The sequence below is a fragment of the Aristolochia californica genome, unplaced genomic scaffold, assembly GCF_029961685.1.
Source record: "Aristolochia californica isolate CCGP_79_NKW_82.1479 unplaced genomic scaffold, dmAriCali1.0.hap1 SCAF_10, whole genome shotgun sequence".
Classification (NCBI taxonomy): domain Eukaryota; kingdom Viridiplantae; phylum Streptophyta; class Magnoliopsida; order Piperales; family Aristolochiaceae; genus Aristolochia; species Aristolochia californica.
This window is the reverse complement of record NW_027181771.1, coordinates 26693580-26710396: the sequence shown is the minus strand read 5'-3', so window position 1 is coordinate 26710396 and position 16817 is coordinate 26693580. Positions and strand designations below refer to the sequence as shown.

Here is a 16817-nt window from a genome sequence, read left to right as displayed (position 1 = left end):
AACCCCTTGACACTCGATTATGCCCGTCTGCCAGTGAATTTCAGCTTGGTTTTTTACCCTTGACAATTAGCCAACCACAGCGTCTCCTTTGACTTCTTTAGGCTTTGTGCTTGCATTCATTTTAGCCCTTGTGACTAGTTTATGCTTTCTTTTGATATTGTTATTTCATTTAACTTTTTGTGTTTTATTTTTTAACAAACTTTATTTATAATTTTATGCAAAGTATATAAGTAATTTTAAATAGAGTTTATGTATAATATTTATGTACAAATTTATGCAAAGGTCATGCACAATTTTATGTAGAATTTATGTATAAGTTTATGGGTAATTTATTTGATTTGTATTTTATACAAAATTTTATATGTAGGTCAAATCGGTTAAAATTATTAGGCTCGAACTGGATTTCAATTTTAGGCTCAAGGCTGGATTGGACTTGAGTTTGAGTGGAAGCATTTAAATCAAGTCCAACTCGAATATATGCAAGTTCGAATTCAGGTGGACTAGATGCCACCCCCGTGTTGGGTTGGGTCCTTCGTCGTTTTTAACCTGCAACGTCTCAAGTCAGCTGCTTTTAACCCTTTGTCTTCATACCTTCCTCCGTTTAAAGGCAAAATCGTTATTTTAACAAAAAACAATAATGCTACGTGGTCCGCGAGTTACCGCTCATAATATTGGGTCTCCTTTTTTAGGGAGGTTTTCGGCGTTTGGCGTTCGGCGTTCGGCTTTTCCACTTGGGCGATTCTGGCATATCATAACACGATCCTTGCCTCCTTCCCTCTTAGGGCTTTCCGGTCAGGTTATCAGGTTCCATTCGTGCTTGGTTCCATCAAAGGATGATTTTTTCCAGAATTGCTCGTTCAGCTTCACGTCCCGCTCGTTCCACATTCCAAACCGTGAGTGGCTTTTGTTATTATTATTATTATTAACCTTTTTTTGTTCAACTTCCAAATTTAGTGTTGTGTCCTCCCTTCTGACTCAACTGCTCTATACTAGAACGGGGTTCTTGGTGGTTATGGTGGAAGGGTTGCGTGTCTGCACGAATTGCTTGTTCGATCACCATTCGGCGATGGGAGTTTTAGGGAAGGCGATGGACTTGGCTTTCTGAGGGGTTATTTGACGTCCATTGGGGCTAACAAGGGTTTTAACGGGAAAAAGTTTTTGTCTGACTTTAACTGGGTGCTCGTGAACCCAAAATTTCATCGACTCTTTTCCAGCGAAGCACCTAAGAAGAAGAGTAAGATGAATACTTTTTAAAGTGACTGTACTCCTGCCTTTATAAGGCAGTTTGGTGCAGATTTCGTTTTCGCTTTATTTGGTACAATTTTTTGAAAATAAATAAATTTCAGGTGCAATGTTTTTGTGATTTTCAGATTATGAGAACTTCTATCCGAAGAAAAAGAATGATGTCCCTAAAGGAAACGATCATCAGAAATCGGAATCTAAAGGTATGGAGCAGTGTGTTTTTTTGTTTTGTTACGCCGTTCACGTTAGTACCTTTCGGCGTTCTAGTTAGAACTATTAGTGAAAGGAGGAATAATGGCCTGTTGACTCATAGAGCGAGTCGACGGTGAGCAGTTGCTACTGTCCGCTGTAGCTTGGTGACCTCCGCGTACTTCTTCCTGGAAGGAAGTCATTCTGTTTGGGCTCTCCATTGTCTACCATAGCTTGGCAACTTCCAAAAACTTATCCAGTTAAACGGCTAATCTGAATGACTACATGACATTGATGAAATTTTGGAGTCTTGAATGCTGCCGGCCAATTCAATTGAAAAAACTGTTTCGAGTTGCAATAATTACATTTGATTTCCATTCATTTGTTTGAAGTGTTGGTGTACTTCGAGTTAGAAGAATGAAATAGTTACAATTTGGAAGCGAGAGAAGCCTAGTCCTCAAAAGTAGAGGGAGAGGCCAGCTTAGGTGTCATGGGTCAGCAGCAGGCCCCAGTGTGGCACCTAGTGGCCTGCTTCCTATGGCCACAGGCCAGCCTTCTCCCCCAAATTGACAAACAAATCAACACCCTCATCAGACCTCATTACAAGGAAAGGACATTACTTAATGCATTATGCTGATGGGAGACTCCCTCTTTTCTGAAGAGTTTGAAAGAGTAATTGCTGATGGGAGACTCCCTCATCAGATTCCCTCTTTTCTGAAGAGCCTTTTCACACCAACCAATTACTACCTTCGAATCCCCCTCAATGAGAATAGGAACTGAACATATTATTTTCATTATATGATACAAGGACAAAGGGAGAGGTTTGGTTTAAGCCTTAAGGGGAAAGGAAGATCCCATTGCAAGGCTAATATATGATGAAGGTTTCTTGCTAATGAGTATGAGATAGCATTGTCAGCATGAGGGCTGTGCTTTGATCAGCAATTTCATCATAGATATGTCTAAGCCTCCAAGGCAGAGGCAATGTTTTGAAAGCCAACTAATGACCATGGCCGAATCCCTTTTTACAATCTCTGGTTTACTAAAATTTCTTGAGAAGGACCTGAACCCAGTAAGCACTCCTCCAATTTCTATCTTAGTTGAGCCACAAATCCCAGCTGTTCCTTAGAATGTGAGAAGAACAACACTATATTGATCATGTACTACTCCCCCCAACACCAGCAGGCACAGGGTTCCTCTTTGAGGACTGGTCAAAGTTCAACTTTGAGCATCCATCTAGTGGTTGATTGAGCTCAATCAGCTACGGTGAGCGGGGGCATGGTCATGCTGCGTAATAAAAAAACAAACAATTTGTAGAGATCACCGAGCGTGGTAAGGGCAGAAAAAGCCCAAAAGCATAAGTGGAGGAGAGGGTGGAGTGTTAGATAGATTCAGTGATTCTCCCAGCTGTGGCAAATTTCCTATCAAAAAGTAAAATTTTCTCTCCTTCCTTAGGTGCCACATGGCTGTATCTACAGGCCGGTCTTTTGGGTAGTATTGACTAGGTGCTTAATAGAATATTGGCTGGGTTTTAGCTAGTGTATATAAATTTAAGCAATACTTGGCAAGTGGCTGATGTCTCATCCACCTGTTTGTTTAAAACTGCACCATAGCTCCATTGTTGACTTATATGCGTAAGGGTAGTTTGGTCATTTCACATTTATCAGATTGTTCCACTATGTTAGGAGTAAAGTTTCTTGATGTATGTGTTCCATGGTTCAAGTTTTAGTTAATTCTCTTGATGTATGTGTTCCATGGTTCAAGTTTTAGTTAATTCTCTTGATGTATGTGTTCCATAGTTCAAGTTTTAGTTCTGAGTTGGATCTAGGGAGTTATGGTGAGTTGGGTACGGCTGAGGCATGACTTATGTGAGAGTTAATATTAAGGAGGGGTCGAATTCCAGATCTCTCAACAAGTGCTAAACTGCCACACTCTTTCTTTCTCTCTCTCTCTCTCTCTCTCTTTAGTTTTACACTTTTACATCATCATTAACTTGAAAATGATGATATAGACTTCTGCAGAAAAGGATTTCTGTAAGGTGACGAATCTGAAGGCAGCCAAAGGGATGAGTCATTCCTATATGCATAGATGAACCTCCTCAGTAGAACTGATCCTTCTGAAGAAACCTTCAAAGCCACTTGGAGAGAGAAAAAAAATGGTTTGTTGTGTTTAAGCTCTTGATTCCCAACCCTACTTCCTTTTTACTTTTGGAAACCACCTCCATACGACATGTGGCTACCTAAACATTGCTGATGTTTCCCAACCTAAAAGATTTATTCTCAGGAGCCTCCAAGTGAGAGACTACACTAGTTGGACATGGAAAGAGTGATAGCTTATAGTTAGATGGCTAAGAAAAGTTGTGTCTTTGGGGCCAACCAAAGAAAAGTTGTAATTCTTGGTAGGTAATTCGGAGACCAAGCATGTTGCACTCTAGCATTTCTACCAAATGATTTAGTTTATGTAGGGACAAAGGGATGTCGAATATACCTTTTTTCTTTCAGTACATTTTCTGACCTGGAATAGCTTTAAATTGATTGACATTACTTTTTTGTTCAATTTATCAAGGAGCAAGTTACATCATTGATAAATTGCAGTGATTTAATAAAAAAAAAAGGAGTCGTTTGGGCTGCATCCTTCCATCCAGCCATAATTTTACCCAAAAAGAAACAAAGAGCTTGGGAATTTCCATCTATGTTAAAGAATAGAGGTGAAAGGTATCCTTTTGCCTAAACCCCCTTGAGTTCTTGAAGTAGCCTCCAACTTTATCATTTTGTAGAAGGGTATAAGAAGGGGGTGGCACACAACATGATATCCGTCTTCACCTCTTTCACAAGCCTATTTTACCCAAATTGTAGTCTAAAAAATCCCAATTCACTCTCTAAAATGCCTTCTCCATATCCAAATATATGAACTGCTGTTAAATATGTTTTTTTATCTATCAATTTATATACGATGAAGATTGAATCCAAATTTATTTTTCACGTAGAAAAGCACTTTGACAGGCACTATTGCCATGTTTTAGAGTTCTTTTAAATCATAGTGAGAGTACCTAGGCAATTAATCTGTATGCACTTGATATCAAGCGTATTGGTCTGAACTAAAAAAAAGTGATCTGACAGGCACTGTGTCATCGCAATTAAGGCATAGGCACTTGATATCAAGCTTATCTGTTTGTACTCTGTTGGGCTCTTTGCTTCTTTCTTCTTAGGAATCAAATCTATGAAAGAGGCTCCTGAATTTTTAACCAGTCCATTGTCATAAAATCTTCAAAAACTGCAAGCAAGTCCTTTAGGAAATTCAAACAATTTTTTACAAATTCAATGTTGAATACATTGGGGCCAGGTGCTTTGACATTTGTGTCATTTTGCGCTTCTTCAACTTCTTCTAATGAGAGTGGTTTTTCTAGGTAGGTTCCCATGCTACCTAGAAGCAGGAAAATTGTAAATTTTTGCGCTTATGGCCTTGTTTGCACTTACGTTGTAAAATCAGTAATGAAATGAATGAAAGCATAGATAGTGGGTTCTTTATTCATTATCTGTATTCCATATGTAAGGAGTTTGAGCTCTTGTGTCTTTTTTAGTTGCCTTGTTATTATTGAAAGAAGAAGACCTCCAATAGAGGGAGTACTGTTTAGGTTATCCTTTGAGCACTTACATGCAAATCTTACTATGTTGAATTCCCTTCCTAGCAAATAGGGATACTGCCATGAATTCATATGTTGTTGAAGTTTATCCCAAAAACTCGTACCCAGTTTTTCTTGTGTAGCCCCATAACCAAAATTTCCACCTAAGTGAAGCCATCTGTTTTGGAAGTAGGGAAGTGTTACCGTTGAATATGATCCCTTTCTTTGATGAACCAGAAGGATCATAGAGGACTACATATGATGGAACTTCCCTCTGATGTTCTAGATGTGGATAGAGCAGCTCTGCCGGGTTTCTTCTATGCCTCATCTCTTGGATGAATCAGATTGCTATTTTGACCATCTCTTTGACTATTACTCTTCTTTGAAAAGGCTCATGACCTTGAATGTTTCTGCAAATGACTATTGCACTGGCGAAATTTCTAATTGTATGCATATTATTTTGCCAACTTGTGCCCCATATGATTCTGCACTAGAATCTGAATCAGCACTTGAATCCTTTTGTTCCTCATTTCTGTGTTATATGATTTTCTTGGAGCAATCTTCTGGGTTAGTGCTTGCTTTGGCGAGTTATAGCTGAATACAAGAGACTACTTCACAATTTGTTTGTTGGCCAGCATGAATATGTATGGATCACTGTTGGTCTCTGTGTTTGCAGTGTCGGAGAGGTGTTTTTGTGCAATCTCTTACAGAATTGATATCATTTGTCTCCGAAATGATATTTCAATATGCCTCAAGTGATGAGATCACTCCATTCGAAGATGAGAGGTAGGGTCCTTGCCAAACCCAATGGTTAAGAAGAGAAGTAGAGTCTAGTTGGTTGCTAGCGGATCAGCCTCGCATGGTCGAGTGGTACAGCATCAGTCTGATTTGTAGGCTCTATTGGCCTCAAATGACAGTTATTGTGCAACTATTCAATTGCTAGGCAGTGGTTGGGAAAAGTTTCTGGCTCAAGATTTTTGGGCTGTCTATTTGGTTAGGGCAAGCCGGGACATTAACTAGACTTCCAGGGGATGGTCCTTCTGGCTTTGTTGGCAGTTTTTTCTTTTTTATTTTGGTTTGGGGGAAGGAGGGGGGTTCTGGTTGGTGTCTGAATCTGGGCATGCAAGTTCATATCATTCCTTCTAAATCTGGTAGAGAGTTGGATTCCAACAAGGGCACTATATGTGGATGAGTGCTGCCAAAGGTGACATGCAAAGATGTATTGATATCATCGTGTATTTCAATAACTGGTTTTTAGGAATGCATTGTTTCATTACTAGTTGCTGTCTTTCTAGATGTAAAAAACCAGTTTGAATGCTATGAGGCTGACAGGTTTGTGGTGGATTTATACAGAGGGTCGTCAGGGCAGTGAGAGTAGGATTTATCACAACTTTTACTTGATATAACTAACAGCTGATCTCAATTGCGACTAGTTCCCCAAGAAAACCTATGCGAGAGGATCTTAGCCCGGATTCTATCTGGCCTCTTTTAGCAAAGTTCTTCAGGGTTGAATTCCACCAGTGCTCCAACCACACTAACAATGACTCTTTTTCTTTTAATTTATTCTTAGAAAGAGCACATTCCATTAAATGCTGCTCAAAGGCAAATAGGACCATTAAGGAGAGGGACCCCTTACAATGAAGGATTGGAGGGTAACCCCCTCTCTAGATAAGGAATCAGCAACACTATGTACTGATCTAGGGACATGAGTCCAATTACGAACAACATCTTTTTGACAAATCTTGAAATTCAGAAAAGTGGTGCTAAGGAGTATCCTTGTTGTCCTTGCACCAATTGATGACACAATTGGAGTTGCCTTCGATGTGGAGCCTCCCATAAAAAAAGATCTCGGGAAAATTTTAAGCCGTTTCTAAGAGTTTGAAGTTCAGCTGTGGTGGAGTCAGAATGCCAAGACGCCTGTAAAAGGAAGTGAGAATATTATAGGTCCTCAGAGCGTATCACGGCTGGCATTAGCTTTAGCATTTCATGGCTTGGCCAAGCTGGGTTGGGGGGGGGGGGGGGGGGGGGGAGTGGCCTGCGCCTAGTGAAATGAGCGAGGAGAACAATCCAGGATGGTTGATAGCGATTGGTTGCCTGTTTGAGGTTTAATGTGTCTCAGAGATTGCCATTGGCTGGTGAAGCCATGCTGCTGTTCCTCCATGTTGCCATTGTCACGTTTTGCACGAGATTCAGAATCTTTATCTTAACTTTGACTCCTGTTGGATATATGTGTTCTTTGTTCTGCCAGTAGTGTGGCTGATAAGCTAGGTAGAGAGGGGGTTGAACTTCAATCCCTCATTGTCAGGGCGCTCTTTCTTAGTGTATGATATCAGTTTGTATGCTGTATTTGTATGTTCTCTACTGATAAGATCATCTTTGACAGAAAAAAGGAGGGCAATATAACAGCTATGGGTCGTTATAGACTCTGTAGATCTCTGGGTCTCCTGATATTGATTCTACTCTTCCTGCTTGCCAAAATTATGTGACTTGTAAACTGCAGGATATGACATGCAACTTTTGCTTCCTCCTGCAGATGATTCCAATGCTGATGATCAGGGGAATTTCCAAGACAATTTTGTGAAGCAGCTACAAAATTATTTGACACCTTTACTGTTGCTTGCATTTGTGCTTTCATCGTTTTCATTTGGTTCTAGGGAACAGAAGCAGGTTGGTTTTTTTCTCTGCACTTTATTCAGTGATTATATGCTCAATTGGTTATCAGTTTAGGTGTTTTTTTACTTTATTAGTATTGTCAATATCTTCTCAGTTGCATTCTGTGGCATTGATTAGCTTTTTGTGCTCTGACTTGTCTTTGTTCTCAGATTAGTTTCCAAGAGTTCAAAAACAAGCTCCTAGAACCTGGCTTGGTGGATCACATTGTTGTTTCTAATAAATCTGTTGCAAAAGTTTATGTTAGGAACTCCCCAGCTGTTAGCAATGAGACCAGGGATGATTCTTTGCAGTCCCATGCTCCTGTAGGAAATACAAGCCAGTACAAGTACTATTTCACAATTGGAAGTGTTGAATCTTTTGAAGAAAAGCTGGAGGAAGCACAGGAGGCATTAGGGATTGACCCTCATGATTTTGTTCCTGTAACTTTTGTTTCAGAAATGGTTTGGTACCAAGAGTTATTTAAATTTGCTCCAACATTGTTAATCCTCGGTTCCCTCCTATACATGGGCCGAAGAATGCAGAGCGGATTTGGAATAGGTGGGGGGCCTGGGAAGGGTGGTCGTGGCATATTTAATATTGGGAAAGCACATGTGACGAAAATGGACAAAAATTCCAGAAACAAGGTACCATATCTTTCCTATATCTGTGTTGATATGAATTTTTAACATAGGTAACATGTCTTTCCTATATCTGTGTTGATATGAATTTTTACATGAAACCAAAACTTCCCTATTCTCTGCGAGTTAAGTTCTGCTAACATTATATGTGTGCCAAAATTTGTTTTCCAGGTGTATTTCAAAGATGTTGCTGGCTGTGACGAGGCAAAGCAGGAAATTATGGAGTTTGTGCACTTTCTCAAGAATCCGAAGAAGTATGAGGAACTTGGAGCAAAAATTCCAAAAGGTGCCCTTCTTGTGGGCCCCCCTGGCACAGGGAAGACACTTCTTGCAAAAGCTACAGCTGGCGAATCTGATGTGCCCTTTTTATCTATCTCTGGTTCAGACTTTATGGAAATGTTTGTTGGGGTTGGCCCATCTAGAGTGAGGAACTTGTTTGCTGAAGCCAGACAGTGTGCTCCCAGCATAATATTTATCGATGAAATTGATGCAATTGGTCGAGCAAGGGGCCGTGGAGGCCTCACAGGTGCTAATGATGAACGTGAAAGTACCTTAAATCAACTTCTTGTGGAAATGGATGGATTTGGGACAACTGCAGGAGTGGTGGTAATTGCTGGAACCAATAGGCCTGACATTTTAGACAAGGCCCTATTGAGGCCTGGGCGGTTTGATCGTCAAATCACTATTGATAAACCTGATATCAAGGGTCGTGATCAGATATTTCAGATTTACTTGAAAAAGATCAAACTTGACCATGTGCCTTCATATTACTCTCAGCGACTAGCAGCATTGACACCTGGATTTGCTGGTGCTGACATTGCAAACGTTTGTAATGAAGCTGCTTTGATTGCTGCCAGGCATGAGGAGGCACAGGTCAAAATGGAGCATTTTGAAGCAGCTATTGACAGGGTAATTGGTGGTTTGGAGAAGAAAAACAAGGTATTATTTTTTAGCTAGATTTGAGAGATACTAGTCATCCGATCTCATCTTTGTTGGAGTTTTATGCATGTTATTTGTGATGCCTTTGTTCTTGAACATGTTAGCCTTGTAGTCTAGCTTTGGAAAAGTTTTCTCAGTTGCTTCTGGGGCTGAAACTTGTAGATACTACTGAAAATTCGATCGTAATGTGTTGTCATATAAGATCTGAGTGTCACATGTGTAGGCGAGGTTTTTACTTCCATCTGGTACATGACAACTAAGATTCTAATCTGTGCGTGCCTTTCAGGTAATAAGCAAGCTAGAACGCCGAACTGTTGCTTACCATGAATCGGGCCATGCGGTTACAGGTTGGTTTCTGGAGCATGCAGAGCCCCTACTTAAAGTTACAATAGTCCCTCGTGGGACTGCTGCTTTGGGCTTTGCTCAGTATGTTCCGAATGAAAACCTCTTGATGACCAAGGAGCAGCTCTTTGACATGACGTGCATGACCCTAGGTGGTCGAGCAGCAGAACAGGTAAAAGTTCAACCCTCTTTCCCTCCCCTACCGTGGAATCTTTGCAGAAATTTAAGAAGGAGACCTGAATGTAACTTGTTTTTGGGTATCTGGTGCTTACTGTAGGTTTTGTTGGGTAAGATCTCAACTGGAGCTCAAAACGACTTGGAGAAGGTGACTAAGATGACTTACGCGCAAGTGGCAGTGTATGGCTTCAGCGACAAGGTGGGACTCCTCTCATTCCCTCAACGAGAGGACACCTTTGAAATGTCCAAACCCTACAGCAGTAAAACAGGGGCAATTATCGACAACGAAGTACGGGAATGGGTGGGTAAGGCCTTTGAGCGAACATTGGAACTGATAACGGAGCACAAGGAGCATGTGGCTCAGATTGCTGAGCTGCTCTTGGAGAAGGAGGTACTCCACCAAGAGGACTTGCTTCGAGTTCTTGGGGAGCGCCCATTCAAGAGTGCGGAGCCCACGAATTACGATATGTTTAGGCAGGGGTTCCAAGACGAGGAGAGTACCCAGCCAACAGAAAACGTAGGGGATGAAACTCCAACCATTGAAGGAGGCGAAGTAGTTCCCACATAGTTGGGGGCGTTTCGTGATTCTTGTGTATCAGATGATTTTTATCTTTCAATACCCATGTTTTGTTTTGTTTTTTTCCTTCCGGTTTAGGTTAATTAATTTGTACAAATCAACACTGCGGAGTGAAACAATGAGAATATTACTGGTTCTCGAACCTCAAGGGTTGCCACCAAGAGTGTGTGTTCCGCAGGTTTGGATCTGTTAATACATAAGCAGTATATTTTTATCTCAACCCCGTTATTCATTCATGTAGTAGCGAAAGAAGGCAGATGAACGTAGGGAAATGTAACTAGGACTAACGTAGGGAAGATTATCAACAGTATCGGTCGATGCCATTTGTAGAAAACAGACGAACAGCGATCTGTTCATCCACAGGATGGGTAGTTATTATATTGGGAAAGGCGAGTTATAATCGGCGTAAAGACAATTAAGCGACAGTGGCACCGTACTTGCATTACAGCGCTGTCCAAGTTAAGATCCGCCACCCCCAAAAGCTCTGGAGGTACTCGCTGGTCGGTGGCCTCTCTGTGTTCGATAATTATTTGGTGATCCACTCTCCAACAGCTTTAAAGAAACGACGAGCTCAAAATTTGTAGTCACTATCAGCCAAAGTGAGGGAGTCATAGAGATGAACGATAAAGACAAATATAATGTACACAGGAATCTATGAGCACGCTTCACTTCTACAGAAAAAAAGAAAAAAGAAAAAAAATCTTCTGACGAGCTTCTCACTCCAGAAAGCTTTCTCCTTTTGTGATGTCAGTTCAAGTGAAGAAAACAAATACGGAAATCCAACCGCCTGGTTTAGCCATCGATCGGACCTTAAAAAGCTAATGGACACTGGTTTGATTTCGAGGAGCGTGAGGTCAACAGCTCCCGTACGCAAACGCGAAGAATTGAGACTGCTCATTGCCAACCCACCCGCCCAAATAATTGAAAGAGAAAGAAAAATCAATGGAAAGAGGTCAGAAATGGATCTTTCAGCGGCCTATATTATAAGGACGCTAGAGAGAAAAGAAGGGTCTTTTTCTATTATCCTTTTTGTACCCTTTTGCTGGTGCTCCGTTGAATTTATTATTTCTCCACCATTGATTACATGTGTAAAGGACAAAGGGGCTGCTGTCATCCTCTCTTTCTAATTATATGCGCAAGTTTTTAAATTATTTTTATAAAACAACCAAGAATTTGAGGGTTGGAATTGGATCCAATATTTTGGGATCATCCAGGCCATCAGTTAGCCAATTCCACGTGGCAGTCATCTGGCCATTAACTAATAGGTGGTGTGAGATGCAAGGGAAGGCCAAGTGGAAGGTCTGGTTGGTTGGAGTCCTTATCCAATCATCTTCTTCAATTATTGGGGAGAACTCTTCCATTATTTAAACTTCCCATAATACGCAACCCCCTCATTGACACGTTGCCGTCTCCCTCTCTTTCCGTTTGCGTTACCCAAATAATTTCTCAAAAAAAAAATAAAAAAAAATAAATTACCAAAATTATATAGAAAAAAATAGGTTACCCTATGGTTTCATGATTGACAAGATTATAACGGCAGGTCAAAGTGATATGACCTGGCAAATGATTTCGGACGTAACGTAGTACAACACCCCAATGAAAGCCAATGTGATCCACTAAGAACAACCAAACTCATGTGTTGTCCACTTTCATAGTGGACCACACTCATTTTGTCTTTCCACTCCAATCATACATATATATTATATAAGAACCAATTATTATTATTATAATTTTTAATTAACAATCTCCGCGTGAAAATTACCAAATCGAGTCTAATAAAAACATGTGCCATTGAGAAAACTCGCACCGGACCTAGGTCACACGGGCCGAAGATCCTACAGCCGCGAACTCCGCCCATTCGCGCTACTAGTCATAGAAAGGACCAATTCCGGAATCAAATGGTAAAATGATTAAAGAAATATTGATTATTCAATTAGGGCAGGCAAAAAGGAGGAGTCTAGAAAGAACGAATACGGGTTTGACAGCTCGAATGAGTCAAAAGACGGTATCCCGACATTTCCTCCTTCCTTCGCCGTAATCACTCTTTCAACTTCCGTCTTTTATTTTATTTTTATTTTAGCGTCTGATTATCGACTAATTTCTGCTGAGCAGCGGCAACCGTTTCCTATTTAATCACCTCTTCGCTTCCTCTTCTCCCTCCCCCCGCTCCTTCTTTCCCTACAATATTACCCCATTGTCTCGCGCTCGCGTGCAACCTTTCCTTTAGCCTTTTTGCTATCCATCCTTTACCGTTCCGGAGTGATTCTCGGTAATTTTTTATATTTTTTCCTTTTCGTTACCCTTTCTCCTCTTGTGTAGTTAGTTCTCTGAATCTGAAATGCTGTCCGTGGTTTCATCTGTTTTGGATAGAATTCCGGAGCTTTGTTTTAATTTCGTATATTTTAGTGCCCGGAGGTGTAGATTTTTGAATGTTGATGAAGTTCGTTTGGGTTTTAAACGTTCTAGTTCTGGTTCCTTGGGTTTCTGTTTTCCATTTTTTGTTGTTGTTGTTGATGTTGTAATTTTCTGTTCCGAGATTAGATGTTTTAGCACTTGTAGCGAGTATTCTTGATGGCTTATGCGATTCTGGTTTGAAATGCATGTGCTGTGCTTGCGAAAGATACCTGTTTTTTATGCCAGAGGTTCTAAAAGTCTGGTTTTATGTATATAAGGTATAAAGTATTAGAGTTTCGTAATGTTTGAATAATTCATATGCAGTTTTCCAGGCATTATCCTTACTGACATCAATTTTGCCTGAGTGAGACCTCATTGACTGTGCTGATTTTATAGCGAATTTGTATCCATTCAATGTTTACTCTTTTTACTTATTATTTCTTTTGAAGCTTCAAGTTCTTGAATTTTTAGATTCACGTTTTCCTTTTTTTTAACTTTATTTTTTTATATAAGTACTGGATTTGCGCTTATTATCATATTTTAATGGTAGAATTTCCTTAATCTATGCGAGTAACTCCTATTCTCAATGAATTCCTAATCTCTTTTCTTTTTCACGTCTTTTTTTTACTTTAGGATTACAACTTAACAATGATTTTGTTGTGTTATTACACTCTTTTCTTCCTGAAACTGAAGGATTATTCAGATATTTCAGTCTGTTCCGTATTACCCTGTTTTGTTTCTTCTAAAATTGTCAATATGAGAAGATTGCAGTTGTGATGTACTCAGAAGAATTCTTTTTCTGGTTTCTCGTTCTTGACTTTTTTTATGTGAAGAATTGAAAGAGTTAATATGAGAGGAAGCATTCGTTTTAGGATATCTTGTTGGTGATCAATTATATCTTTATTGATATCAAATCATGTTCATTCTCTTTGCAGTATCTGAATCAAAATGGAGTTTCAGGATCGATATCGACAGGCTCAAACACCTGAATACGATTGCCTTCTATTTGGTAAGCTAACAAATCTCATTTTTCTGTTTTCTTTGGCTTGCATAACTGGATAAATAAGTGATATTGACAAAGATATATATATATATATCTTTTCCAGATTTAGATGATACACTGTATCCTCTGAGCTCTGGCTTGGCAGTAGCATGTCGAAATAATATTGAAGGTAAGAAACGCCAAATTGGATAATACATTCTTTTATAACTTCATTTACTATTTTATAGACGGTCACGCCCTTTCTACTTGATTTTGTGATTAAAATTTCTGTGCTTTGTCACCCAGGTTATATGGTTGAAAAACTTGGCATAGATAAAAGCAAGATTCCTGTGATGTGTAATCTTCTGTACAAGTATTATGGGACAACAATGGCCGGACTCAGGGTATTTTACAGATTTTTCCTAGTTATTTGTCGATTTATTTTTTTGTTCCTCCCCAGTTGTTAGGATATTTTTATGGGAATACGTCCTGCCTTCTCAACTCTATTTCTTGATCGTATGTCTTGCAGGCAGTTGGTTATGACTTCGACCATGACGATTATCACAGGTGCCTTCCCTTTCTATTGATTATTTCTTCTCTCAATGTTGCTATTCGTGTAGAAAGAGATTGTGACAATCTTCTGTTCTGTTTGGCAGTTATGTTCATGGGAGGCTGCCTTATGAAAACCTAAAGCCGGACCCCGTCCTCAGGAACCTTTTGTTGAGCCTGCCTCTTCATAAAGTAGTAAGTTTTTTGTGTTTTTGTCATGGAAGGAAGAATTTCCATTAATTTTGTGGATAAATAATCATTTGTTGATGTCGTTCTAATCCCTTAATAACTGCGTCTGTCAATTTAAAATCAGATATTCACAAACGGAGATAAGATCCATGCTGCTAAAGTTCTCAGCAGACTTGGACTGGAAGACTGCTTTGAAGGGATTATATGCTTCGAGACTCTCAATCCCCGCCAAGACCCTCCTCAAGAACCCTCTAAGACTCAAATCTTTGATATTATTGATTATTTTTCAAAACCAAATGCTTCTAGTGGGGATCTTCCGAAGACCCCAATTCGCTGCAAGCCATCTGAGGCTGCCATTGAAGAAGCCCTGAAAATTGCAAACATCGATCCTAATAGGACGGTAAGACTTTCAAAAGTTGAGCTTTTTATATTTCTTCCTTGCCTCTCTATATTCTAACAAAAGAAAAATTAAAGGCTCTGAACTATGTAACTAGATATGTTAACATATAACAAATCCTGTGATGGATACCATCTGAAAACGATTGATCTTGATGATTTTGGGAGGAAAAGACCAAAGAATCCCTGCATATCTTAACCAGAATAATTTAATCCATTTTTGTGTGAATCATTCATGGTGTTGGTTGTGGTCGTCAGATTTTCTTCGATGATAGTCTTCGAAACATCCAGGCTGGGAAGCTTGTTGGTCTCCACACTGTACTTGTAAGTTTACTGTGATACCTGGTTGGATTCATCCTCTTTAATTTTTAAACTGGAAACTGTTGCACCCATCTACGGGACAGGTTCTCACTTCTCACCATCGGTTTTGCACAGGTGGGCACTTCGCACAGATTAAAAGGAGCAGATTTTGCATTAGAGAGTATTCATAACATCCGACAAGCATTGCCAGAGCTTTGGGAAGACGAAGAGAAGTGTGAAGGTGTCAGATACTCGGGCAAGCCAGCGATGGAGACCTCCGTGACAGCTTAGTTTTCTTGTATGAGAAATTCAAAAGCTAGCTTTAGCTGAGCTTTTAGCTTCATGTCCAGTTTATGTTACATCATAGTGAATAAAATAAGTCATTTTGTCCTGAGTGTCTTTGTCCCTTGCGTGAAGTATAATTTAATAAGACCAGCGTGTGTTGTAAATGTTGAACAAAAAGGCGTGGCCCAGTTGGATGCAACGGACTTGACCGTGTACGTCTCTTTACCTGCTCATTAGCATCCTCGTTCGGGTTAATGAAAGCTACTGCTACGGACCACTCGGTGCTACTACGCCAGAGTTGGTTCAATAGAACAAGTTTCATCATGGCCTCTTCATGCTTCAAACTTGAGACAAATTCCTTACTTTGAATTCTTAGAAAAAAGCCAAAGAGGGAAGAGGTGAGCCGCCGAAAAAGAAGACAAGGCGCCTCACAGGGAAAGTCCATCATCGGAAATGCGAGAAATGCAGAATTAAGTATTCTACGGGTAGAAACTGAGAAATGCAGAATCAAGTATTCTACGGGTAGAAACTGAGAAATGCAGAATCAAGTATTCTACTGGTAGAAACTGACAACTTTCACCTGACATTTTTTTTCCTTACGTATTATCTCATCTATTACACTTTACAAGAATCCTCATCTATATATATAGATAAGTCTATCTATAGCTATACATAAAATTACAGGTCTTCAGATTTAAAAAACAAAATTTGAATTATTTTAGTCTCAAGGTTTTGTTTGATGAAGTGTCGATATACTTTCACATGTTTAGTTTGATCATGATGAACCAGATTATACGAAATATCAATAGCCGCCTTGTTATTGTAGAATAAGTCAATCTCATAAACTTGGGACAAAGCCAATTTCGTTTAATAATCTCCAAAGTTAGTGAAGCTCACAAAGGCTCTAAGCCATCCCACAAAACTCGGTTTTAACACTTGATTATGCTACCACTTTTTGTTTTTTATTTCTCCATGTAACTAGGTTCCCTCCAACAAACGTAAAATAGCCTGAGGTGGATCTTCTATGTAAAATTTTCCTTGCCCAATCAACATTTGTATAAACCTTCAACCCTGAGGTGGTTGTTTCTTGATAACATAAGTCATTTCTTAGGGAGGATTTTAGGTATCAAAGAATTCGACTCACAACATTCATATGATCTTCACTTGAACAATGCATGAATTGGCTTACTAAACTTACTGCATAGGAGATGTCAGGTGTGTATGGGAGAGATAAATAAGTTTTCCAACCAACTTCTGGTTCCTTCCTTTGTTTGTTGGTACTTGGTTTGGGTATTCTCCAAGGTTGTGATTTTGGATTATTAGTTTTATCTGCAGGCTTACACTCCA

At 39.7% G+C, this 16817-nt stretch overlaps 2 protein-coding genes across 2 annotated transcripts; both read left to right on the top strand.

Moving 5' to 3' along the window:
• Positions 1-727: 727 nt before the first annotated feature.
• Positions 728-10536, top strand: LOC137934892 (ATP-dependent zinc metalloprotease FTSH 8, mitochondrial-like). Its single transcript, XM_068779468.1, has 8 exons — positions 728-893; positions 994-1234; positions 1371-1445; positions 7584-7717; positions 7873-8346; positions 8512-9279; positions 9566-9793; positions 9899-10536. Exons 1-8 carry the CDS (start codon positions 834-836, stop codon positions 10364-10366), a joined length of 2448 nt encoding a protein of 815 aa, XP_068635569.1. The 5' UTR covers positions 728-833; the 3' UTR covers positions 10367-10536.
• Positions 10537-12421: 1885 nt separating this feature from the next.
• Positions 12422-15576, top strand: LOC137941658 (uncharacterized protein C24B11.05-like). The gene is made up of 9 exons (XM_068787164.1): positions 12422-12644; positions 13705-13778; positions 13876-13941; positions 14058-14155; positions 14281-14318; positions 14408-14495; positions 14614-14889; positions 15144-15209; positions 15321-15576. The coding sequence occupies exons 2-9, from the start codon at positions 13718-13720 to the stop codon at positions 15474-15476; spliced, it is 849 nt and encodes a 282-aa protein (XP_068643265.1). The 5' UTR covers positions 12422-12644; positions 13705-13717; the 3' UTR covers positions 15477-15576.
• The last annotated feature ends 1241 nt before the right edge of the window (positions 15577-16817 follow it).